Source organism: Dendrobates tinctorius, unplaced genomic scaffold, assembly GCF_039654945.1.
Source record: "Dendrobates tinctorius isolate UK_male_01 unplaced genomic scaffold, ASM3965494v1 ptg000022l, whole genome shotgun sequence".
NCBI classification, from domain to species: Eukaryota; Metazoa; Chordata; class Amphibia; order Anura; family Dendrobatidae; genus Dendrobates; species Dendrobates tinctorius.
Window position 1 is genome coordinate 10,754,044 of NW_027361690.1, and position 27,182 is coordinate 10,781,225.

The 27,182-nt window shown below is 43.7% G+C and overlaps 1 protein-coding gene across 1 annotated transcript in view; it reads right to left on the reverse strand.

Moving 5' to 3' along the window:
• The window catches only part of GLDN (gliomedin), a 77,935-nt gene extending 53,028 nt beyond the window's left edge, over window positions 1-24,907 (reverse strand). Inside the window, exons 1-2 of the mRNA XM_073568441.1 lie at window positions 24,383-24,907; window positions 8,566-8,617 (exon numbers count right to left, since the gene is read on the reverse strand). Of these exons, the coding sequence (XP_073424542.1) occupies window positions 8,566-8,617; window positions 24,383-24,757 (427 nt within the window). The 5' untranslated portion in view covers window positions 24,758-24,907. The remainder of the gene's footprint in view (window positions 1-8,565; window positions 8,618-24,382) is intronic.
• Between the last annotated feature and the right edge of the window lie 2,275 nt (window positions 24,908-27,182).

Sequence of the window (27,182 nt, forward strand, 5' to 3'; positions counted from 1 at the left end):
CTCAGATCAACCACATCACTTGCAGCCACTATGTCCCTTATATGCTCGCGTGTTCTAACACGCAGTTTCCGTGTGGTTAATCCTACTAGATAAGACCACAGGTACATTGGGCACAGTATACTACATTGGACGTCTTGCACGTGATGTGATCTCTGATCCGGTATTCCTTTGTGCCATCTGATGACTTAAAAGAAGATGCCCTGACATGATTCTTACTTGCCAAACATCCCCCACATGGGAAGAAACCCGCTCTTTGTTGACCTGCATTAAAGATGGTTTTAGTTTTTGCCACATACTGGCTTTTACATAGGATATCCCTCAAGTTGTTACTCCTACGTGCAGTCATCAGTGTCATTTTTGAAAGATTTTTTGAAAGAATGGCATCTGTCATGAGCACCGGCCAATGTCTTTTGAGTATAAGATGCATAGTATTCCATTGATGGTTGAAGGTGGAAATGAATCTAATACCCACATCCTTCAATGTTTTTTTTCCAGGAAGCAGCAGATCATTCCTCTTGGATTTTTTTGCTCTGAAATAACCCTGTATTATAGTTCTCTCCCATAACCCCTCTCTCTAAACCTTTGTCCAAGATCAGATGCCTGTCTCTCGAATAGTTCGTCTGATGGCCACCTGGAATTGCCTTAATGGTTGAGTGTGGATGGGCAGATGACTGGCACCCCCGCCAGTCACGCCCCTCGTTCACCATGCCACTGTTCGGCGGCGCCATCGGCCGTGGCTGCCTGCCGCTCTGGGGGACGCGTTCCCTTGCAGGGAGCTGTTTCTTTTGCAAACGGGAGGACGCTCCCTGGATTTGCTTCAGTCTTCTATGCTTAGTGGCCCTTCTTTTTATCCACTTGTGACTTCAAGAGCATTATGTTCATCAACAGCCAGTCTTCATAACAGTGAGTAACATCATCTGTTTTTTTGGCTGTATGCATTTGCATTCCACATTTTAAAGTTCTACCTCCATTTCGAGCTTGGATGCAGTTTTATTACACTGTGCTTTAAGCGCGGCCACTTTAAGTTCAGTTCCATATAGGAATTTTCGATGGTTTTTATATTTTATTTGTTTGTGTGTTTTTGTGTCTTAATATGTATTTTTGTTTGTTTTTATTTCAGTATATTATATAGTCTCCAATGTCTATTCCAATATTTAGCATGGATATACCCCTAGTTGATAAGGATGTCTGGAACACCCAAGCTTCTTCTCTTTTTTATTCAACAAGCACCTTCACTTCAAGAATCAACTTATAATAACTAATGTATTTTTTCTATGTCTTATATATAATTATATGTGGTCCATATATATATCTATGTATTAAGTGCTTTTTTATATATATTGTCTCTATATGTACTTATAGATCGAGCACTGTCACTTTATATGCACATTGCACTTTCAAAATGATTTCTTTAGAGTACTCTCATATTTCTTATTAAATTCTATTTTTGGGTTGTCTCAGATTTACGGACATTCAGGGAGTATATTGCGCTATAATTGCCCTTATTTTTGCCCACACTTAAGATGGAACATGTGGACCGGAGCCTGTGACAGCATGATGTGGTGGGTGCGCGCGTCTCTCATTGTCTCATTGTCACTTCTGGCTTCTTATTATGATGCATGCGGGTCACTGACGTCATCGGGGAATTCCGCATGACCCGCATCATCTCTGACTGCTGGAGATGACGTGTACTTCCGGCATGGGGGACGGAGGACGCGTGCCGCTATCCACGGCACCTGTGATCACATGTGCCCTGGTCTATATAAGATCAGGGTAGACACACTAATATACATGGCCCCCCGAAGAAGCCAACGCGAAACGCGCATTGGGGCTGCGGTACTGGGTGTTCCTGATTGAGGCACTATGGGTATGAGCAATCCTTTATTTGGTTTATGACTGTCTGTATGCCGGTATTTCAACTATGCACTTTAGCACATATAAGGACTATTAGGTCCTAAATACTGAGGCTATGTAAATAGCATGTGTGATTTGGTACCAAGGCATTTCACTATACATGACGACAATTGGTTGTTCTTTGCTCCCCCACCTCTTACTGTCATATCTGGATACACTGTACCTTGTGTGTAAATCCTTCTGTCTCTAATGTAAAGACCCTCTGTAAGATTTTGATCAGTTTACTATATATACTGAATTGTTTTGTAATTAACAAAATCTATTTATATTTTTTCATACAAAATTGCGGACTTGAACTCTGTGTATCAGGTGTTTTCTATACACACAGTACTGTAGCACTATGAGACTATACCATATACACAATACTGTAGCACTATGAGAATAGACTATAGACATAGCATTGTAGCATTATGAGACTATACCATACATACTATTGTAGCACTGTAACAATAGAATATACACACAGTATTGTATCACTATGAAACCATACCATACACATGATATTGAAGCACTGAGACTATACCGTACACAGTTTTGTAGCACTATCACACTAGACTATACATACACTGTTGCAGCACTATGAGACTATTTGAGACTATTCCATACACATAGTATTTTAGTATTTTAGCACTATTGTAACAACCGTCCTGGCATCATTACATGCTGTGACTTCTGTCTGCTGCCAGCTTCTGTGCCTCTTGTCTCCTGTATCCTCTCTGCATGCTTCCTGGCTGTGTGCATAGGGGGGCAGCATCAGAACTCTGCTTCTTATGGAGTCAGGGTGCACCTGTCTAATGTGTCCTTGACCAATTACCAAGAGGCCTCTAGTATTTAGGGCAGCTCCACCCAGTGGACCCTGCCTACGCAATGTGTTAACTCAGTTGGTGTCTTGCTATTGAGCTGCCAGGTCTTGCTCTGTGTTTCTCCTTCTCTGGAGGCTTTACTCCTAGCTTTGCTTTGTACGTGTCTACAATCCTGGTCTCTGTGTCTTTGTTCTAGCTTTGTCTTGTACCTGTCTTGCCACCCTCCAGGAGGCAGTATATCCTGGTCTCTGTGCTATTGCTCCTAGCCTTGATTTGTACCTGTGTATACTCTGGTCCCTGTGTTCTTGGTCCTGTACCTTGTCTCGCACTGTTGCCTTGTCTGAACCCTGTCCTACCTCTGTTCCTTCATACATCATTCCTTCCTGCCTGTACCAGTACCTGCACCTGGTGTGTGAACAGGTCTCTACCTGTTCATTCATACACCACACCTGCCTGCCCTGTGTCTCAGCCATGCCTGCGTGCTCTGCGTCTCAGCCGTGCCACCGTCTCCCCAAGTGGGATCAGCAGCCACAGCCAGACACCACCCTGGAGTGGCAGCTGCCTTCCGCACAAGCCTGACCTCACCATCAGAGGCTCCAGTGAAAACCAATGCAGCTGTCTTTGTCATGCCCCTTCCAGGGTAGTCTGGTTTGAGGCACAGTGACACTAGACTATACTATACACACAATATTGTAGCACTCTGAGACCATACCACACACACAATATTGTAGCACTATGAGACTATACCATCCATACAGTATTTAAAATCAAGGAAATGAGCTGTAACACATGTTGGTATAAGTGCAATGTAAAGATGCACGCTTACAATGTGGCTATTTAACAAACAATATAAAAATAAAATGAGCAAATACACTGCACTAAGTATATAAATAATTAGGAATAATTGACAATATTTTGATCACAAAAGAGTATCAAGGTGTATCCAAAAGGAACAGACTTTAACTCTTGTATTTGACCTCAATATGTGTCAGGAGCACTCAATATGGATGGAGGCAGAGCAGGACCCAGATCCAGCTGTTCAGACTCCTGCCCATGGAAAGCTATACAGACAAAATGCCCAACCCAAAAAAGGGCAGGTCCCCATCCATTGTGTAAGTGTAACAGTGTCAATGTAACTGCAGTGACCTGATAATGCCTGTAATTTACTTAGATAAATCTTGATGACAGGTTCACTTTAAATTATCATTGCCGGGGCTTAGCGCCAGTCTGCATTGTTTTTTTTGCCCCAAAATTGGCACGCCTCACTATTAATTGACCGCCTAATGCACCAGAAGATTTCGGAAAGAGTTGGTTACCCCCTTAAACAGACCACCCAGTGTAATAGTCTGTGCCTGGGAAAGCTACAGGCTATTATTTTTAGTTTAGAAAGTAACCAGTATCTTAGGATCTTCTCATCCCGATAAGATCAGTCTGCTGGAGTTGGTCTTGTATTGGCTTGTTATGAAAATGTGCAGACTCACAAAAAAAGAATAACTAAATATATTAAGTTGTTTCACATGTAAATATTTTATCCTGGGTTTGCATGAAAACGTAACCAGAGGATCAAGAAGGCAGAACTTACCTGCTTCTAAAGAAGGCTCGATTTTCCATGAATGAAGAGATAGAAAACGAAAAAAAACATAAGTTCCTTCCAAGGTAAAAATGATAGCAACAGACTGATACTATCAAAATGGGATAGTTTGTGGATATTGATCCATTAACACCTTAAAAAGAGGTAGCCTGTCACATTGAATGGTCCAATTCTGAGTGTAAAGGCCCCGTCACACATAAAGATGCACCAGCGATCCCGACAACGATATGACCTTGTCAGGATCGCTGCTGCATCGCTACATGATCGCTAGTGTGCTGCCAAACAGGCAGCTTCACCAGCGATCAGCACCAGCAAGGACGCGGGTTACTAAGCGGCGCACGTCACTTCGTTACCCGATGTGTAATTTAGAAACCTGCATGCTCGCGCCGGGAGCTGCCAGCACGCAGGTTTCTAAGGTACACATCGGGTAACTAAGTGACGTGCGCCGCTAAGTAACCCAATATATACCTTAGAGACCAGCTCCCAGCGCCTGCTTAGAGCGCTGGGAGCCTCGCTGATCGTTGGCTCACACTGCCACACGCAGCGATGCGCGCTGGCCAGCAGGAGAGCAACGATGAAAAAATGGCCCAGGACGATGCTGCACGATGAGCGATACCCGGCGGGGGGGCTGTTCGCTGATCCCCGTCACACACAGCGATCTCGGTGGCGAGATCCCTGTGGCGTCACAAAATCAGCGATCTCGCTCTTCTAAATACCCTTGTGTTGAGTAGTTAAATAATAGTGTATGGGGGATGGGCAGCCCTTGGGCGACAAACAACACTGACTGATACCAAGTTCCAGCAACAGTAGTGGAAAGTTGTCTGTAAGATTCATTACTAATGCTGTAATAAAGTGTTTAAATAATAAAAATTCTTTACTTAAAAAAGCATTCCTGACACTGTTACTCTGTGACCATTTTATTAAAGATATGGATCCCATGGACCAAATGCTATGTAGACCAAATTGGAAACCTGCTAAAAAGTAAAAGTGCTATCAAAGCAAGGTTTCAATAATGTTATATTTTCATAGAATGGACTTTATTGACTTGGTAAATATGTTTATTTTTATACATTTTTATTGGAGGAAAGGGGTGGTGAACGGTGAGTTGAATGTTTATTTTTTTATTTATTGGAAATTTTTTAAACATTTTCTTTATTTTTCTTCATTTTTTAGTTCCCTTTGGGAACATGAACATGTGATTGTTTAATTGCTTAGACTACAGGATGGGCCATTTATATGGATAAAATGGGAATGATTAGTGATATCAACTTCCTGTTTGTGGCACATTAGTATATGGGAGGGGGAAAACTTTTCAAGATGGGTGGTGACCGTGGTGGCCATTTTGGATCCAACTTTATTTTTTTCAATGGGAAGAGGGTCATGTGACACATCAAACTTATTGAGAATTTCACAAGAAAAACAATGGTGTGCTTGGTTTTAACGTAACGTTATTCTTTCACAAGTTATTTACAAGCTTATGACCACTTATAAAATGTGTTCAAAGTATTGGATTGTCAATGCAACCCTCTTCACCCACTCTTGACACACTGATAGCAACACCGCAGAAGAAATGCTAGCACATGCTTCCAGTATCCATTGCTTTAGATGCTGCACATCCCGTATCTTTACTGCATAGACAATTGCCTTCAGATGACCCCAAAGATAAAAGTCTAAGGGGGTCAGATTGGGAGACCTTTGCGGCCATTCAACTGGCCCATGATGACCAATCCAATTTCCAGGAAGTTGTTCATGTAGGAATGCTCAGACCTGACACCCATAATTGATGGTATGGTGTGGTATATGGGGTACAAAGATAGTGGGGCCATTCTTCATCAATGGAAATCTCGATGCTACTGGATATCTGAAATTGCTAGATGATGATGTGTTGCCCTCTTTATGCACTGAAGATGGCAGGTTCCCTGAGTTTTTCCAGCAAGATGTTGCACCACCAGGTCTGAGAATTCCTAAAAGGAATCTGACCCCCTTAGACTAGCATTTCTTCTGCGGTGTTGCTATCAGTGTGTCAAAAGTGGGAGAAGAGGGTTGCATTGACAATTCAACACAATGGGCAGCACTTTGAACACATTTTATAAGTGGTCATAAATGTGTAAATAGCTCAAGAACGAATAAAGTTGTGTTAAAACCAAGCACACCATTGTTTTTCTTGTGAAATTCTCAATAAGTTTGATGTGTCACATGTCCCTCTTCCCATTGAAAAAAATAAAGCTCAATCTAAAATGGCCAACTTCAAAATGGCCGCTATGGTCACCACCCAAAATATGTAAAAAAGAGTTTGTAGAGGGTCTGATACGGGTAATCCCAGAGAAATTATCCACTGAGTTACAATAAACAAACGAAAAATAGCGCGTGGATTTTGCACTAAAAAATAACACACAGGGAAGAGTCTCGGGATGATAGATAGTACGGCACCCTATAAGTTATTTTTAAAGGGGAATCTTTCTCCACTTTGGTTTTCCTGATGGGAAAAAGAGCCCTTATTGACGGAGATGGGAAATAGGAGTGGACCCTTAGCCAGTTATGGCCTCACTAATATAGAAAGAGAACTTTGTCTAACTCTCCATCTCTACCATAACTGATTGAAAGCCCGTAGGTCTGAGTGTGAGTGTGTACATATGTTATGGAGTATTTATACTTCCGTATAATGCGTATATAACTGTCAGTGTTAGTGTGGGGGCCCTCATTCAGTAAAGGATGATGCGGTTGTGATGAAAGAGGATTTGTTATTCACCCATAACCCATATCCCCCTCACTCACACTGACAGGTAACACACATTAAATATAAGTACTCTCACACATTGTACACAATAAATACAAATACACAATAAATATACGCACTTTACCAACAAAAAGCCTTGTTGAGTGCTGGAAAAAAGGCTTCACTCAATGTAGCTGCAGCCTGCAGATCCTCTTCCACTATCTGTCTTTACAACAAGGAAGATAGGTAGTACTGCAGAACTCAAAGTAGATGTCAGTCCTACCTTATACTGATGCTCCAGACTTCAGCCAAAGTGTCTCTGCTCTAAACGTTCAAAATGAGAGGGGCCACCGGAGTATCCTCTGGTGCTCTGCTGGGCCAGTCCAACAGCAAAAAGACCTATGTCTAATTCTAGTCACCTTGCAATGGTCACAGTTTTAAAGCATTTATTCTCTGAAATGTCCAAAGTGCAGGCTCCACCATAAATCATCTAAAAGCTACCTTTATTGCTTCTAGTGAGAAGCCTGTAAACAAATTTCTATAATATGTCTAAGCATCTTGTAACACTTGTCAGGTTCACGGGGACTAAACAAGGTTTTCTCATCATCATCGCTAATTGATTGATAAAATTGCAAACTGCTATTAAAAATAAATAAGTTTGTAATTTACCTCTTATTAAAAAGATTTTTTTCTAGGTTATCGGCCACTGTTGCAGTCTATTAAATGTGCCAAGTTTCCTGAGCAAAGAGAGTGCGCTTGCAATTTCGTTGTTATAGCGTATGCAAGCGCTGCTCTGAAGGTAGCCACACCACTGGATAAAAAGTTCTGTTTGTTACATCGACACAACCATGCCACTGACTATCAATCTTTAGAGGTGCACCATCCCCCAACAAACAGAAAAATTAGTCACATAATCTGCATTATTTTTGAAGTGTAACATGGACAATATTGTTCTGTCTTCTGTATGAGAATAGCTGACAATTTACCAGGTTAGCTCTGATCTAGTGTATGAATATGTAAAAGGAAATGAAAAGTGATATTTATGAGTCCCTAGGTAGCATTAACAATATATAAAGCAAAAAAGAGGGAATGCCTAAAGTGCATAATCATATTAAAATTGCTACATAAAGCTAGTTAGAAAATACAGAAGAAAGAAGAAAATCCAGAAACAACGCTACCTTGTCTGGGAGTAAAGAACATGCTTCTCTCTCGATTCTTTTGTTGAGAGTCTTTATCATTTTATATGTGATACCCTACTTTATTAGCACAAAAGTGTGGTTTCTATTATTATTGTATATTATTTATTCCCAGGCAAAGCAGCGTGGTTTTCCCTCTTTATTCATGATTTTTTTTACCACCTTTGTGTAAGCTTTTTTTGTTTGATTATATACTTTAAGGTATTCTCTAATAAAGATTACTATAATTTTTAACGCATTGAGCTCTGCACTTAGACTTTTTGTTATGTGAATGAACTGACAAACCTCCCCATTCATATTGATTAACTCAATTCCTATCGCATATGGGCACAAGTATGGACATACCTGTTAAACAGATTCCTCTTGTACTGTTGCACAAATCAAGCATGACACGAACCTATAATGAAAATGCATTTTATGAATAGCATGCAACTACATCGAGTCCAGGGAGAAGTGTAGACAAAGCACAGATAAGCACGCAAGAAGATTGCAGAAGGGAGAACTCAACTTCAAATTTAAAGTGTTTCAATTGTTACTTACAATAAGCACTGTACATTTGGCTACAATTAACAGAACTCAGTGAACTGTGTAAAGCTCTCAGACACAGTTGGTGTTATGATGCCCCCATAGCTAGTTCTCATAGTGTGCCTTCAGTTTTATGCTCAGCTCAGGCCAATATAGGTTTAATAGGTGGTATGATGAAATATAAACCTCCTTCCTGATTTCCTATTCTTTTGCATGTTTGTCACACTTAAATGTTTCAGATCACCAAGCAAATTTAAATTTGATAGAAAGATAACACAAGTAAATACAAAATGCAGTTTTTGAGTAAAGGTCCTTATCAAGGAAAAAAGAAATCCAAACCTACAGGGTCCTGTAGGAAAAAGTGATTCCCCCTCCTCCTTTAAAACATAAATGAACTGTGGGGTATCACATATTTGGGAGGTTGAGTGCAAATTCCCTAGCCACACCCAGGCCTGATTACTTTCACATCTGTTCCCAATCAAGAAATCACTTAAATAGGACCTGTCTGACAAAGTTAATTAGATCAGAAGATCCTCAAATGCTAGACATTATGCCACATTCTAAAGAAATTCTGGAACAAATGAGAAACAAAGTAATTGAGATCTATCAGTTAGGAAAAAGTTATAAAACCATGTATATAGCTTTTGGACTCTAGCCATTATCCACAGATAGCGAAAACATGGAACAGTGATGAATCTTTCAAGGAGTTGCTGGCCGACCTTAGTTACCCCAAGAGCGCAACGACAACTCATCCAAGAGGTCACAAAAGACCCCACAACAACATCCAAAGAACTACAGGCCTCACTTGCCTCAGTTAAGGTCAGTGTCCATGACTCCACCATAAGAAAGAGACTGGGCAAAAATGGCCTGCAAGGAAGTTCCGAATCAAAAACTACTGCTGAGCAATAAGAACATAAAGGTTCTTTTCATTTTTGCCAGAAAATATCTTGTTGATACCCAAGACTTTTGGCAGAATACTCTGTGGACTGACAAGACAAAAGTTCAAATTTTTGGAAGCCATATGTTCCATTACATCTGGGGTAGAAGTACCACAGCATTTCAGAAAAGGAACCTCATGCCAGCAGTAAAATATTCTTGTGGTAACATAGTAACATAGTTATTAAGGTTGAATGAACACCTCAGAAAGAGGAAAAAATCCTCCAAAAAATTGGTTACAAACCAGACAGGCCCAAATGCATCTGCACTAATCCAGGATGCAGCGGACCCAAGTAAAAATGGCAGCTGCACAGGTGCATAAATACCGAATGAAACAGCCAGCCTACAATCAGGGATTGGCCGTGTGGTACACCAGTGCAGAAAAAATAATCCGCATGTGGCAGTGTTTACACAGGGAATGCAGGGCTTCTGGCTCACAACCTCTTAGTAACACCATATAGGGGGGCTGCCCAGTGCCAACTAGAATGCATCCCGTGTGAACAGAGGCCACAGGTTTGCAGAACCATTTGGGCCCAACTGCACCCTGAAAAGATATAAAAAGTGCACAACAAACATAGCAATATATGTAAGGTATTAGTTGATATTAAGGCCTTAATACGGAAGCTGACAAACTGCATCAAAGTTCCTTACACTTGTCAGTCCCTACTCTAACATGAACACCTCAGAAAGAGGAAAAAATCCTCCAAAAAATTGGTCACAAACCAGACAGGTCCAAATGCATCTGCACTAATCCAGGATGCAGCATTCCCTGTGTGAACACTGCCACATGCGGATTATTTTTTCTGCACTGGTGTACCACACGGCCAATCCCTCATTGTAGGCTGGCTGTTTCATTCGGTATTTATGCACATGTGCAGCTGCCATTTTTACTTGGGTCCGCTGCATCATGGATTAGTGCAGATGCATTATTAAGGTTGAAGGAAGACTTTAAGTCCATGTAGTTCAACCTATATCCTATCCTAACCTGCCCTAACATGTTGATCCAGAGGAAGGCAAAAAAAAACCATGTGGCAAACAGTAAGCTTCACATTGGGGAAAAAAATTCCTTCCCGACTGCACATACGGCAATCAGACTAGCTTCCTGGATCAACGCAATATTAAGGAAACTAGTGTATATACCCTGTAATATTATACTTTTCAAGAAAGGCATCCAGTCCCTTCTTAAATTTTAGTAGGGATTCACTCATTACAACATCATATGGCAGAGAGTTCCATAGTCTCACTGCTCTTACAGTAAAGAATCCGCGTCTGTGAGTATGCTTAAACCTTCTTTCCTCCAGACATAGAGGATGCCCCCTTGTCCCCGTCACAGGTCTAAGTGTAAAAAGATCATTAGAAAGGTCTTTGTACTGTCCCCGCATATATTTATACATTGTAATAAGATCACCCTAAGCCTTCGATTTTCCAAACTAAATAACCCCAAGTGTAATAACCTGTCTTGGTATTGCAGACCCCCCAGTTCCCTCATACCCTTGGTCGCTCTTCTCTGCACCCGCTCCAGTTCAGCTATGTCTTTCTTATACACCAGAGACCAGAACTGTACACAGTATTCCAAGTGTGGTCGCACTAGTGACTTATATAGAGGTAAAATGATGTTCTCCTCATGAGCATCTATGCCTCTTTTAATGCATCCCATTATTTTATTTGCCTTTGCAGCAGCAGCCTGACACTGGCCACTAAATGTGAGTTTGTCGTCCACCCATGCACCCAAGTATTTTTCAGTGACGGTTTTGCCCAGTGTTTTACAATTAAGCACATAATTATACATCTTGTTTGTTCTATCCAAGTGCATAACCTTACATTTATCCCCATTAAAGCTCATTTGCCATTTATCAGTCCAAGCTTCTAGTTTATATAAATCCTCCTGTAATATTAAATTGTCCTCCTATGTATTGATTACCCTGCAGAGTTTAGTGTCATCTGCAAATATTGAAATTCTACTCTCTATGCCCCCTACAAGGTCATTAATAAATATGTTAAAAAGAAGCGGGCCCAATACTGACCCCTGTGGTACCCCACTGCTAACAGTGACCCAGTCCGAGTATGCGCCATTAATAACCACCCTTTGTTTCCAATCCATGAGCCAGCTCTTAACCCACTTACACATATTTTCCCCTATCCCCATTGTTCTCATTTTATGTATCAACCTTTTGTGTGGCACCGTACCAAAAGCTTTTGAAAAGTCCATGTACACCACGTCCACTGCATTCCCTTGGTCCAGTCCAGAACTTACCTCTTCATAAAAGCTTATCAGATTAGTCTGACAGGAACGGTCCCTTGTAAACCCATGTTGATATTGTGTCATAAGGTTATTCTTTTTCAGATACTCCAGTATAGTATCTCTTAGAAAACCCTCCAGGATTTTACCCACAGTTGAGGTTAAGCTTACTGGCCTATAATTTCCAAGTTCAGTTTTTGGTAGTGTGATGTTCTGGGGCTGTGTTGCTGCTTGAGGATCTGGAAGACTTGCTGCCGTAAAAAGAACCATGTATTCTGCTGTCTACCAAAAAATCCTGATGGAGAATGTTCGTGACTTCAAGCTGAAGCGCACTTGGTTTTACCAATGATCCAAAACACACCAGGAGCTCCTCTTCTGAAAGGCTTAAGAAAAACTAAATTAAGACTTTGGAGTTGCCTAGTCAAAGTCCTGACCTTAATCCGATTGAGATGCTGTACCATCACCTTAAAAATGCAGTTCAGGCTCGGAAACCCACAAATGTGGCTTAATTACAACAACTCTGCAAAAATTCCCCCAGAGCTTTGTAAAACACTCATTGCCAGTTATTGCAAACACTTGATTGCAATTGTTGCTGCTAAGGGTGGCCCAACCAGTTATTAGGTTTAGGGGGCAATCACTTTTTCACACAGGGCCCTGTAGGTTTGGATTTCATTTTATCTTAATAATAAAGACCTTTATTTAAAAACTGCATTATGTATTACTTGTGTTATCTTTGTATAATATTTTTATATTTGTTTGGTGATCTGAAACATTTAAGTGTGACAAACATACAAAAGAAATCAGGAAGCGGCGAATACTTTTTAATACCACTGAATATTATAAGTTAGTACAGTTCTTCTCTAGACCATAACTGCCTTTTGTTAGAATTGAGAGAGGGAGGTGGGATGCAAGCCCTGTTCAACAAAATTATTTTGATATTGCAACAAGTTAACATATTTTAAATTAATTTTGTTACAGAATTAACTTTGTGGACTCACTCACAGGAGCATATAACTCGGCTGAGTCCTATCCAATGTTTTATTACAGTATGTTATTTATTATGATAGCACTCGACAAAATGCTATACTACGGGACACTGCTTATGTGATATTTTCTTTTTCCTGCCGATTCTGAAAGAGAAAAAAATGCAGCATACTGCGAGTGGCTTTGTAAATTGGACAATTGGACCATCTGCACACATTCAAGTTTATGGGTGCAAGGAAACCATCAGACTGTGCTTGTATGATATCCGAGTGCAGTCCAACTTACGCCAACACAGACAATGGAGAAGATGAAGATATTAAGTTCTCCGTCTTCTTCACCCCTGTGATACAATTCTCTCATGGGAAAGAATTGACACACAGTAAACTGTCAGAGTTTGAGCAGAGTGTCATTAGCATAATCAGCCCGATTCTCTCACATGGAAGAATCAACGCTCATGTTTCCCCAGCCTGTAAGGGAGCAGTATTGCATGGATGGGTAGTATTTAAAGCCCGAGGCCAGGTGTGCACTGTGCACAATATTTATTGGGAACCAGTCTCTTGTATCATGCTGCCTGAACTACAAGCTGCATGAATCAGAGTAGGGCAGCATGATTGCAGTCAGGTATAATTTTCTCTGAAGTGCTTCAAGAACATAGAACATATACTATAGACATCAGGGGACTATATCTGGAGATCAGACTAGCCCAGTAATTTCCTTGGCCGAATATTCCCAGAGTTGCTGCAGATGATTGACAGCTCTCTACAAACATATAGTTCAAACTTCAGGCTGCAGTATTCACTCGTCACGAGTAGTGTTGAGCTTTCCGATACCGCAAGTATCGGGTATCGGCCGATATTAGCTGTATCGGAATTCCGATACTGACTTCCGATACTTTTTTCATATCAGATACCGGAATCGGAAGTTCCCATAATGCTATCAGCCCGCTCGCTTTGATTCAGCCAATGGGAATCCTCAGAAGTGTGGGCACATCCTGTTAGGCATGTAGGCATGTTAACTATTGGCATGGTTGTGATTGGCTGCTGAAATCGTGTCATGATGCACTATAAAAGCCACCGCCGCCGCCATTTCTGGTCACTCTGCTGTGAATTCAGTTAAGGACAGGCTGCTGTTGAAGACTGTGAGGGACAGTTAGAAATAGCGATTCTCAAAACAATATTGTGCTTTACCCAGGCTACATAAACCACCACTGTAGCTTTCTTTTCCCTAGCAGCAGTGTTCACAGCTGTCTGCAAGGGCTGTGTGAGTGCAGCTCACGCTGTGGAGTGGGTTCTTCAGCCACGTCTGGTTGTAGGCCGCCCAGCGTGCCTCACTGCTGCCTCATACATATTTTTCTTTTTGAGCTGCTTATTTTTAAAAAATTCTATCTAGTGTGCTTCCATCCGTATCCATATACGTTGGTTGCAAACACTAGTAGTAGACAGTGTAGCCTTTCTGCAGCCTTTCAGTGCTAGTGCCCACTTAGCTGCAATGTTCACGGCTGTCTGAGAGGTCTCTGACTGTGTGAGTGCAGCTCACGCTGAGTAGTATGTCCTGCAGCTACGTCTGGTTGTAGGCCGCTCAGCGTGTCACTGCCTCACACATTTTTCTTTTATTGCAGCTCATTTTTTCTCCTATTAGTGTGCATCCATCCGTATCCATATACGGTGGTTGCAAACACTCTAGGAGTACACAGCGGAGCCTTTCTGCAGCCTGTCAGTACTAGTGCCCACCTAGCTGCACTGTTCACGGCTATCTGAGAGGTCTCTGACTGTGTGTGAGTGCAGCTCACGCTGAGTAGTGTGTCCTGCAGCTACGTCTGGTTGTAGGCCGCTCAGCGTGCGTCACTGCCTCACACATTTTTCTTTAATTGCAGCTCATTTTTTCTTCTCCTATTAGTGTGCATCCATCCATATCCATCTACATTGGTTGGTTGCAAACACTATATAGGAGTAGATAGAGGAGCCTTTTTTCTGGCTTGTGCCCTTCAGCTGCAGCCAGATTAGTATTACCCAATTTTTTTGGAGCCTCATCTTTTGCATTGTAGGTTACCTTCCTGCATTGTAATAGCTCCAGAAAGTTGGTGATACTCTGACTTTCAAATCTTTGGTCACATCCTTTTAGTTTTTTTCCCCCCAAAAAAGCAACAAAGTTCACCAAACACTACATTTGAAAGTTGTGTAGGCCACATTAGCTCCCATTAAAGTGTAGTCGACACACACACTTCATAAAATTAGTGTTTCTTATACCTGTAACCAGCTGTTCAGGAATAAGCACACTAAGGCCTCCCTTTGTACTTTTCTGCCTATCTTTCTCAGTCTAGCAAGATGAAGAAGGCAGGGAGTAAGGCACGTGGCCGTGGGCATGGAGTTTCAGCAGGGAGAGGACGTGGGGATTCTGCAGGGAGAGGACGTGGGGATTCTGTGCCTGCTGTTGGCACCACTGAGTCAGCATCCCCCAGTTTTAGCAGGCAACAGTCCTTTATGCGCAGCTTTGTAGGACCTCACCGTACCCCACTGCTGCGGGAGGAACAAATTGAAGCCGTTGTCAGATGGATGGCAGCTAACGCATCGACTTCAATTACTTCCACATCCTCTCATGGCCAGAGCACCGAAGAGCAACCATCTGTCTCTTCACCACCTGCCAAAGAGCCCAGGCAGTCAGTGAGCCTTGGACAGGAGCTATCACAGTCTCTACTTCTGTTCTCGGAATCTGTTGGTTTGGAAAGAGGGGGCCAGCCAAGCAGCCTTCCAGAATGTGAAGAAGAGGGAGTATGCAGTGATGCGCAACTTCTTTGTCCCTCTGAATCTGAAGAGGCGGGTGGGCCAGTGCCTTTGGTCAGCACACCTCAGTACGCATCAGATGATGACGAGACTCAGGTGCCACTTTCTGGTGCGTACGGTGCTGGCGAGGCAACCCAGGAGAAGCAGGTGTTTGAAGAGGGGAGTGTAGATGATGAGGTCCTTGACCCATCATGGCGTGAGGAACAGAATGGTGGTGGGAGCAGCTCTGAGGAAGAGATTCCCCGAAAGGCCAAAACCGGAGGGAGAGGGAGGGGACAGACTTGGTAGCCTGTAGCCTCCTCTTCGGCACCCGTTAGGAGCATTCCACTTTCAAAAGGCAAAACGGGCGCTCCCAAGACTTGCAGTGCGTGGTCCTTTTTTGACACAGTTGCAGATGACATTTGCTTTGTAAAATGCAAGCTGTGCCATCAGAGAGTCAAAAGAGGGAAAAATGTCAGCAACCTCAATACCACTAATATGTGGAAACATGTGCGGACCAAGCACGAGGTGGAGTTACACAGACACACTGAAGACATAGGCCAACGTACAGCACCACCTACCACCTCTTCAGCTCGTGTTGGGGCCTCTTCCTCCAGCTCACACACAGCTGGTTCGGCTTCCTCACAGGATCGCCAAGGAAGAACCTCTGGCACTGTTGTCCGGAGACCCTGTGACATTCCACCCACAGCACCACTTTCCAAGTCATCCTCACACTCCCAGGCCACTCGGCAGCCATCGGTAGCACAGGCATGGGAGAAAAGGCGGCCATACTCGGCAAACCATCCCCGAGCGCAGGCTCTGAATGCTGGCATTGCCAAACTACTGGCTCTTGAAATGCTGTCATTCAGGCTGGTGGAGACTGACACCTTCCAGGACTTCATGGCATTGGCAGTCCCACAATACACCATGCCCAGCCGCTTTTATTTCAGCAGGCGAGCTGTCCCTGCCCTGCAGAAACATGTGGAGGCAAACATAAAACATGCGCTAATAAACGCCGTCAGTAGCAAGGTCCACCTGACCACTGATGTGTGGACCAGTAACCATGGACAGGGACGATACCTTTCCCTCACTGTCCATTGGGTCAATGTTGTGGAGCCGAGTACAGATCTGGAGAGTGGCGCTCTACGTGTTCTGCCAACTCCACGGATTGCAGGAATCCAGTCTGTACATATTGACTCCTCCTCCTACTCAAGTTCCTCTGAAACAGCGCAGCAGGAGCCTGTTACGACCGATATGAGCACAGCCGTGGTCAAACATCAACAGGCCGTACTGAAATTAATTTCTTTGGGGAATCGAAGCCACACAGCGCAGGAGCTCTGGAATGCCATCAAGCAGGAGAGCGGCGTGTGGTTTGTGCCAGCGAATCTCCAGCCGGGCTTGGTAGTGTGTGACAATGGCCGAAATCTGGTGGCAGCTCTTGGCCTAGGCAACCTCACTCACATCCCATGCCTGGCACATGTGCTCAACTTGGTCGTGCAGAGCTTTCTGAGGGATTATCTGGATCTTGATGCACTGCTGCACAAGGTCCGCATAGAGTGCGCTCACTTGCGTCGTTCCAGCACGGCAAGTTCGCTCCTTGCTGCTCTGCAGCGCCGATTACGCCTTCCGGAAAATCGCATCATATGTGACCTACCCACCAGGTGGAATTCAACGTTACAAATGTTGGAGCGGTTGTGTGAGCAGCAGTGTGAGCAGCAGGCAGCAGTCATGGAGTACCAGCTGCATCAGGCGCAAATGAGTCGCAATGTGCACCGGTCACACTTCAGCACCACTGAGTGGGCCTCTATGAAGGACATCTGCCTCGTTTTGCGTGCCTTCGATGATTCCACGTGGATGGCGAGTGCAGATGATGCAGTAGTCAGCATGACTGTCCCCCTTATCTGCCTGCTTCAAAAAACACTGCAAGCACTAAGGGATGAGGTTTTGAAAGAGGTGGAGGATGAGGAGTCCCAAATGCCATCTGCTTCTGGACAGTCTGCGCTACATGCTTCCTCACAAAGGCCTAGGCAGGGGACACTTTGTGAGGAGGATGAGGAGGAGTCGATGGAGGAGGAAGACATCTCTCCACAGGAGGGAGGTACACAAAGCTCTAGTCAGTATGTACAGCGAGGGTGGGGTGATGCAGAGCAGGCAGAGATCACGCCTCAAGCAGGGGACAGCGGTTCTTTGGCAGTTGGGAGTCTGCAGCACATGGTTGACTTCATGCTGCAGTGCCTGAGAAACGACCGCCGCATCGCCTACATTCTCTACACGGCTGATTATTTGGTGTACACCCTCCTAGATCCTCGCTACCGGGACAACTTGCAAACCCTCATACCAACGTTGAAGCGGGAGCGTAAACTGCGGGAGTACCAAGACACACTGGTGCAGTCCATCATGTTTTCCATTCCACCTGACAGCAGTGGTGCTAGTGCTTTACAAAGCACCTCTGTGCGTCGAGCCAGTGGAGGAAACTCAGCACAAAGAGGGAGCAGAGGCAGCGCCTCTGCACAAGGCAAGACCACTATGGCCCAAATGTGGCAAAGTTTTGTGTGTCTGCCACAATTGTCTACACCATCACTGACGGCTCCAGTCAGCAGGAGGCAACGTTTCTGTCAGATGGTGACAGACTACATGTCTTGCCCTGTGACTATACTCCTAGATGGCTCTTCCCCCTTCAAGTTTTGGGTCTCTAAGCTGGATACATGGCCAGAGCTTAGCCAGTATGCATTGGAGGTGCTGGCTTGCCCTGCTGCCAGTGTATTATCGGAACGCGTCTTTAGTGCCGCAGGTGGTGTACTAACAGACCGTCGCACGCGACTTTCTTCCGATAATGTCGACCGACTTACTTTTCTGAAAATGAACAAGGCCTGGATCTCCCCAGAATTTGCCAGTCCTCTTCCCAACTAAATAATTGGTTGGCAACTGTATCCAGGTCTCCTGTTGTGTTCATGTTTCTACCACCTGAACTATAATCCCTGGGCTTCAACACAGCCAGTTGTCGCTGAGATGTGTCGTCTGCACAGAGAAAAACACTAGCTCCTGTGTTAGTGGGGTTCAGTAACGCCAGCTGCTCCCCTGCTGTGTGGACGGCAAAGTCTCCTGCTCCATCCACATTCAAACTACTACTGATTTTTTACCCTGCTCCACTTAGGCCTCTGGCTCCACTGTCTCTAGTATTTCCCCTGGCCTCCAACCCCGGCAGTGACAGCTCTTAAGTGGCGTCTGCATAATCCACACTTGTTCCAGTGTTACTTGGCCTCAGTCACGTCAGTTGATCCCCTGATGTGTGTCCAGCAAGGTCTCCTGCTCTGTCCACATTCCCATTACTAGTAGTGTGAATGAGGACAGAGCAGGAGACCTTGCCGGACACACATCAGGGGATCAACTGACGGGACTGAGCCCAAGTAACACAGGAACAAGTGTGGATTGTGCTGACGCCACTTCAGAGCTGTCACTGGCGGGGTTGGAGGCCAGGGGAAATACTAGAGACAGTGGAGCCAGAGGCCTAAGTGAAGCACGGTTACAATCAGTAGTAGTCTACTACCTCTATAAAACATGCTGCAAGTTGGCCTCAGCCTGCTCCATGCCTCATCCTGGGCTCCAACAACGTCAAGTTGGTGTTCAGAAGTGCCGTCTTCGCAGAGAAACACACACTAGCTCCTGTGTAAGTGGGGTTCAGTATTGCCAGCTGTTCCCCTGCTGTGTAGACGGCAAAGTCTCCTGCTGCCTCCACATGCCAACACCATCAGGCCTCAGCCTGCTCCATCCCTCATCCTGGGCTCCAACAACGCCAGTTGGTGTTCAGAAGTGCCGTCTTAACAGAGAAAAACACACTCGCTACTGTGTCTGTGGCGTTCAGTAATGCCAGCTGTTCCCCTGCTGTGTAGACGGCAAAGTCTCCTGCTGCCTCCACATGCCAACACCATCAGGCCTCAGCCTGCTCCATGCCTCATCCTGGGCTCCAACAACGCCAGTTGGTGTTCAGAAGTGCCGTCTTCACAGAGAAAAACACTCGCTACTGTGTCTGTGGGGTTCCGTAATGCCAGCTGTTCCCCTGCTGTGTAGATGGCAAAGTCTCCTGCTGCCTCCACATGCCAACACCATCAGGCCTCAGCCTGCTCCATGCCTCATCCTGGGCTCCAACAACACCAGTTGGTGTTCAGAAGTGCCGTCTTCACAGAGAAACACACACTAACTAGCTCCTGTGTTAGTGGGGTTCAGTAATGCCAGCTGTTCCCCTGCTGTGTAGATGTCAAAGTCTAGTGCTGCCTCCACGTGCCAACACCATCAGGCCTCAGCCTGCTCCATGCCTCATCCAGGGCTCCAACAACGCCAGTTGGTGTTCAGAAGTGCCGTCTTCACAGAGAAAAACACACTCGCTACTGTGTCTGTGGGGTTCAGTATTGCCAGCTGTTCCCCTGCTGTGCAGATGGCAAAGTCTCCTGCTGCCTCCAACATCACACTACATGTTATTTTCCACTTGCTCCAAGTAGGCCTCAGCCTGCTCGGAGCATTGATCCTGGGCTTCAACACAGCCAATTGTAGCTTGGAAGTGCCGTCCGCACAGATGGAAACACTCGCTCCTGTTTCTGTGGGGTTCAGTAACGCCAGCTGTTCCCCTGCTGTGCGGATGGCAAAGTCTACTGCTGCCTCCAACATCACACTCCTTCTTGGTATCCGAGTTCCAGCAACGTCTGCTGGTCTTTGGTAGTGCTTTTTAGCACAGGTAACTCCTGCTTAGAAACCGTGTTCCAGCACCGTCAGCTGGTCCACGGTTGTGCCATTGGCTCTTGTTCCTTTTGCTGCCCCTCCGGGTTCCAGCACCGTCAGCTGGTTCTCGGCAGTGTCTTTGGCACGGGTACTCCCTCCTGCCCAGCCTGGTTACAGCACGCCTGCTGTTTCCGGGTAGTGTCAACGTCACTTTGCCACTGATACGTTGTCCTGTCGTGTTGCGGTCGGGTTAGCCAAGTCTATGGTGCCTGCAGTTTCAGTGCTTCCTATGTGGGCTGCGGGTTCTGGTAAAAAAGGCTGGTTCCATAGTGCCAATAGGACAAGCACCCCCTGTAAGACTGTGGGTTTCGGTAACTGCGGCCGGCTCGCCGCCTTGCAATTTTGTTTTTTATGGGTACCTTCTGCTACCCATCCAGGTTACAGCACCGTCAGCTGGTTCTCGGCAGTGCCTTTGGCTGAGGTGCCTCCTTGTCGGTATCCGAGTTCAAGCAACGTCTGCTGGTCCTTGGTAGTGCTTTTTAGCACAGGTACCTCCTGCTTAGTAACCATGTTCCAGCACCGTCAGCTGTTCCATGGTTGTCCCATTGGCTCTTGTTCCTTCTGCTGCCACTCTGGGTTCCAGCACCGTCAGCTGGTTCTCGGTAGTTCCATTGAGTATTGTAGCTTCTGATACCCATCCGGGTTCCAACACCGTCAGCTGGTTCTCAGCAGTGTCTTTGGCCTAGGTTCCTCCTTGTCGGTATCCGAGTTCCACCAACGTCTGCTGGTCCTTGGTAGTGCTTTGGAGCACAGGTACCTCCTGCTTAGTAACCATGTTCCAGCACCGTCAGCTGGTCCACGGTTGTGCCATTGGCTCTTGTTCATTCTGCTGCCCCTCCGGGTTCCAGCACCGTCAGCTGGTTCTCGGCAGTTCCATTGACTCTTGTAGCTTCTGCTACCCATCTGGGTTCCAGCACTGTCAGCTGGTTCTCGGCAGTGCCTTTGGCCGAGGTGCCTCCTTCTCGGTATCCGAGTTCCAGCAACGTCTGCTGGTCCTTGGTAGTGCTTTCTAGCACAGGTACCTCCTGCTTAGTAACCATGTTCCAGCACCGTCAGCTGGTCCACGGTTGTGCCATTGTCTCTTGTTCCTTCGGCTGCCCCTCCGGGTTCCAGCACCGTCAGCTGGTCCTCACTAGTTCCATTTGCTCTTGTTCCTTCTGCTAACCTTCCGGGTTCCAGTACCATCAGCTGGTTCTCAGCAGTTCTTCAGCCTTCTTGTACCTTCTGCTACTTTTCCAAGTTCGAGCTTGTGGAAATGGTTTTTGGATCTCACTCTAGATCTCCCTGACGACGACCCTGAAGATGACGACTCTGAAGACAACACCGAAGAAGACCAAAAAGATGACCCTGAAGAAGATGACCAAGAGGACAAAGAACATGAAGACAACCACCAAGATGCAGAACAACAAGAGACAGAAGACCAAGAAGCAGAAAAACCAAAAGCAGAAGAACATTAAGCATAAGACTAAAAATTAGAGCAAATGATGTTATCTAAATTATAAGCAGAAGAAGACTAAGCAGTGTATGGGGGTGAGTCCGTTCCTCCTTGTGGTGCCCCTGGAAAATGCTGCAGGCCAAACTGAACGCAGACAAATCCTGTTGTAAATCTTTTGTGACAGGCAGATCGGAAGGTGTAATCTTCAAACTTTTATAGATAACAACTACAGGAATGACTGTCACAAATAAGAATATGATGAAGAAGAAGAATAGGAAGAAGATGAAGAAGTAGAATATGAAGAAGAATAATAGTTGAATAAGAAGAATATGAAGAATGTAAAAAAAAGAATAATAGGAAGAAGGTGAAGAAGAAGAAGATGAATAAGGTGAAGAAGAAGTTGATGAAAAAGATGCTGCTGCTGCTGCTGAGGATCATGAAGGAGAAAGTGTGGGAGAAGTAAAAAAGAAGGTGAAGAGCATGGAAGTAGTGAAACATACATATCTGACAAAATATAAAAGAGGTTAACATAGTCAATATCTTTGTAACTACGAACGTCTTAAAAAAAAAAAAATATTCCTGCTATTCCATTTGATTGGGCTAAACCTCTATGCCTTTAATGTCTCCTCCACCTCCCCCAATACATTCTACAGTATTCTTAGTTGTTTTTCTTCATGTAGAATTAACCTACAAGGAAAGAAAGGGGTTTTTTTAATTCCGATATTTCGGTCCCATTGACTTGAATGGGACTTCTGGGATCGGAATCGGCGATACCCGATACTTTTTGGATATCGGCCGATCCAATCCGATCCGATATTTTTCAATATCGGATGGTATTGCTCAACACTAGTGATGACTGAAGTTCATTAAATACGTGGATGTCTCTTCATGAATTTGGCACATCTTACTCTAGCACTCCCATCATACAAAACACAAATCCTAATGAATCAGGACCTATGTATAACTTTTCATTGCAGCCAATAGCCTAATGACTAGAAATACTAGCCTAGCCTGTCCAATGAGTGTATCCCATAGTTCCTCAAGCTGCAATAATATGACATAATGATAGAGGAATTAAAAACCCTATTCACTGCCTATATTTTCCAGGAATATGAGGAAGGCTTCGATGCAGATGTTAACAGAGCCTTGTAGAGAAAAAAAACAGCAATAATACCCAAATGTAGAACTAGTAGTAACCTTTCCTGTATACACAGAAACTGGAGTAGAATTTCTATAAAGTCACTAGACAACATAATCACGGCCTGAAATGGTCATTACCTTGGATCACCTGGGTTGTAACAGTGCACCTAATTGTATTAATGAAGAGTGAATGCCATGTTTCAGTGTAAATTATAATCCTTTAAACCTCATTTTCATTATTTATGATCATTCATTATAACATTTTACATGTCTTATATGATGATTAGTATAATATCTTATGTATCGTACATCATTAATGACTGTTAGGGCTGGTGCATACTACCTTAAAAATTGTGCTATCCATCAGTTGGATGGCTACTACTCGTATCCATGTTTTTCAATAAGGTCGTGAACATGTCCTTTTTTTTCTTAGACCGAGAGGTCCAAGGAAAAAAAATCACAGCATGTGGGATTTGCCTCCGACAAATGGAATGCACTTGACCATTCAAGTCCATGGGTTCGTGAAAAAAAATCGAACCACACTTGGATAACATCCGAGTACAGTCCAATTTTTATGGATTGGCTGGATGTAAAACTTATTTTTCTATTTTTTTTTTATTTTCCACATCTGAGAAAATCAAATCACACTCTGATCAATCTCATATCAAACCCCGATCAGAGTCTGATCAGAGTGTGATTAGCATTAATCAGATCGATTTTCACAGATGAGAGAAAAACAGTTGCGACCCTAGCCTTATAGTATTATACTATGTAGATCAATGAAACAAACTTGCGTGATCGGAGATAAAGCTAAGAATACATCTGTGATGAAAAGTTAGGGGCATTTTCTGCTATTCTGCAATTTGTAAATGTTTTGAATTGTGGACAAACACTGGAAGTTCACATTCAATGCATGACAGGAAGAGTTATGTATTTTAGGCTTTATTCACATGTCAGTAGTTTGGTTAGTTTTTGCATCAGTATTTCGAAGCTTCAGAATGCAACAGGTGTAAACATTTTCAGAATAGTTTTTCTCTCTGTATAAAGAATAATAACTATAAAATGCTAATATATAAACTAGTGACATGTAAGTAATGCTTAAAGACCAACAGAAGATCATCTGTGCTATTAAACATTTCCTGCTTTCTGTCCCATTAGAGAAAATGTGAAAATAACTATGTCGGATCTATTATATATCAGGCATAATTAGTATCCCTTAGGCTATAAAGGAGTTTTCTGGGCTCCATCATAGAGTCCAGGCAAGAAATGCACCACACTATTTTTCTCTGGCACAATCGATGGACTCTGTGAATCTAGCCTAATAATAAATCAGTTTGATTACATGGTGATATACATATATTTCCAGATTACCGGGACCATTGAATACGTCATCATCATAAGCATGTCTTCATTCTCAGCTCGGATGTAGGATTCTTGCTGCCTGTGGCGATGGCTCCTTTTGTTTCTGGACATCTGCGTTCTTGTTTCTTCTAAATCTTTATCCTTTATTTCTGATACTAACTGGTTCAGGTGAGCTGTCAACATGTCCTCCTGGGAAGGTCTTTGAAAGGATTCCAGATCCTTAACCCTAGACGCAAGATCTCTCCATTGCAGTAGGATAAATAAGGTTCCACCTACATTGAGCAGTGTGACAATGGCCAGGAGAGCTATCACACCTCTGAGGACCACGCTATAGCTTCCTCTTTCAGAACAAGCCACCAAACTCACAACCCTTTCTCTCCCCATGCCAATGGTCGTTTTAAAGCAAGCACACTCTGCTCAGTGTCCTCTTCTTAAGAATATCCAGAAGAAAAATGTCTTCTCTTGGATAACAAAGTGCTTTTTATGGGCTGGAGTCTATTTAAATGTCTTGACTTGCCGTGGGCTGTTTAACAAAGATTATACTTTCAGATCCAAATTAATGATGTGGAAGTGATGACAGAGGCGTGTGTCCGAGAGAGTCAAGGAGGGGCCCTATAACGGAATGAAGGGTGTCTTGGAAACAGCAGTCATAGTCTAAGCTTCTTTTGTAAAGAGGAGCAGTCAATTACCAGAAGATGTTAGAAAACTTGACAAGGACACTGACATTGTATAGAAATATCAACAATAAGCCTATTAGGCACAAACTTCAGCCCTGAGGTGAAGATCTAATCTTTGTATAAGGCAAGAAAATGGAAAAGCTCCTCTTTAAGAGCAGTGCTAGTCATTACACTCAAAGAAGAATAAATCTGTCACTGTTCAGCACTTACAAATACAATATAAACTAAGCTTGTTCGACTCATATACTAAACATGTTTGTTTATTTTGTCTGGGGTATAAGTTTTTAACCCCTTAAGGACCAAGCCACTTTGTAGGTTAATGACCAGGCCTTAATTTTGAAATCAGACCACTGTCACTTTATGCTGTTATAACTCTGAAACACTTCAACGGATCCCACTGATTCTGAGAATGTTTTTCGTGACACATTGTACTTCATGTTAGTGGTAAAATTTCTTCACTATGACTTGCGTTTATTTATGAAAAAACGGAAATATGGTGAAAATTTCTAATATTTTGCAATTTTCAAACTTTTAATTTTTATGCCATAAAATCAGAGAGATATGTCACACAAAATAGTTAATAAATAACATTTCCCATATGTCTACTTTACATCAGAACAAGTTTGGAAACAACATTTTTTTGTTAGGAAGCTATAAGGGTTAAAATTTGACCAGCGATTTCTCATTGTTTCAGCGAAATTTACAAAATCATTTTTTTAGGGACCACCTCACATTTGAAGTCACTTTGAGGAGTCAATATGACAGAAAATACCCAAAAGTGACACCATTCTAAGAACTGCACACCTCAAGGTGCTCAAAGCCACATTCAAGAAGTTTATTAACCCTTCAGGTGCTTCACAAGAATTGAAGCAATGTGGAAGAAAAAAATGAACTTTTAACTTTTTTTCACAAAAATTTTACTTCGGACACAATTTTTTTTATTTTGTCAAGGGTATCAGGAAAAAATGAAATAAGCAACAATATTTGTTGTGCAGTTTCTCCTGAGTACTTCAATACCCCATGTCTGGAGGAAGACCACTCTTTAGGCGCACGGCAGGGCTCGGAAGGGAAGGAGGTCCGTTTGAGGTTTTGAACGTAAAAATTGGATGGCATCGAGAGCGGACACCATGTCGCGTTTGGAGAGCCCCTGATGTGCCTAAACAGTGAAAACCCCCTCAAGTGACACCATTTTGGAAAATAGACCCCCAAGGAACTTATCTAGTTGTGTGGTGAGCACTTTGAACCCCCAAGTGCTTCACAGAAGTTTATATCATAGAGTCGTGAAAATAAAAAATGATCTTTTTGCCGCCAATTTTTTATTTTCCCAAGGGTAATAGGAGAAATAGGACTCCAAAAGTTGTTGTGCAATTTGTCCTGAGTACGCTGATACCCCATATGTGTGGTGGTACCACTGTTTGGGTGCATGGCAGAACTTGGAAGGGAAGGAGCGCCGTTTTGGAATGCAGACTTTGATGGAATGGTCTGCGGGCATCATGTTGCATTTGCAGAGCCCCTGATGTGCCTAAATAGTGGAAACCCCCAATAAGTGACCCCATTTTGGAAACTAGACCCCCCAAGGAACTTATCTAGATGTGTGATGAGAATTTTGAACCCCAAGTGCTTCACAGAAGTTTATAACGTAGAGCCGTAAAATTAAAAAATCATATTTTTTTCACAAAAATGAAATTTTTACCCCCAATTTTTACTTTCCCAAGGGTAGCAGGACCCCAAAACTTATTGTGCAATTTGTCCTGAGTATGCTGATACCCCATATGTGGGGGTAAACCACTATTTGGACGCATGGCAGAGCTCGGAAGGGAAGGAGCGCCGTTTGACTTTTTCAACGCAGAATTGGCCAGAATTGAGATCGGATGCCATGTCACATTTGGGAAGCCCCTGATGTGCCTAAACAGTGGAAACCCCCCAATTCTAACTCCAACCCTAACCCCAACACACCCATAACCCTTATCCCAACCCTAACCATAATCCTAACCACAAACCTAACCCTAACCACAAACCTAACCCTAATCCTAACTTTATCCCCAACTCTATCCCTAACTTGAGCCCCAACCCTAGCCCTAACTTTAGCCCCAACCCCAAACTTAACCCTAACTTTAGCCCTAACCCTAACA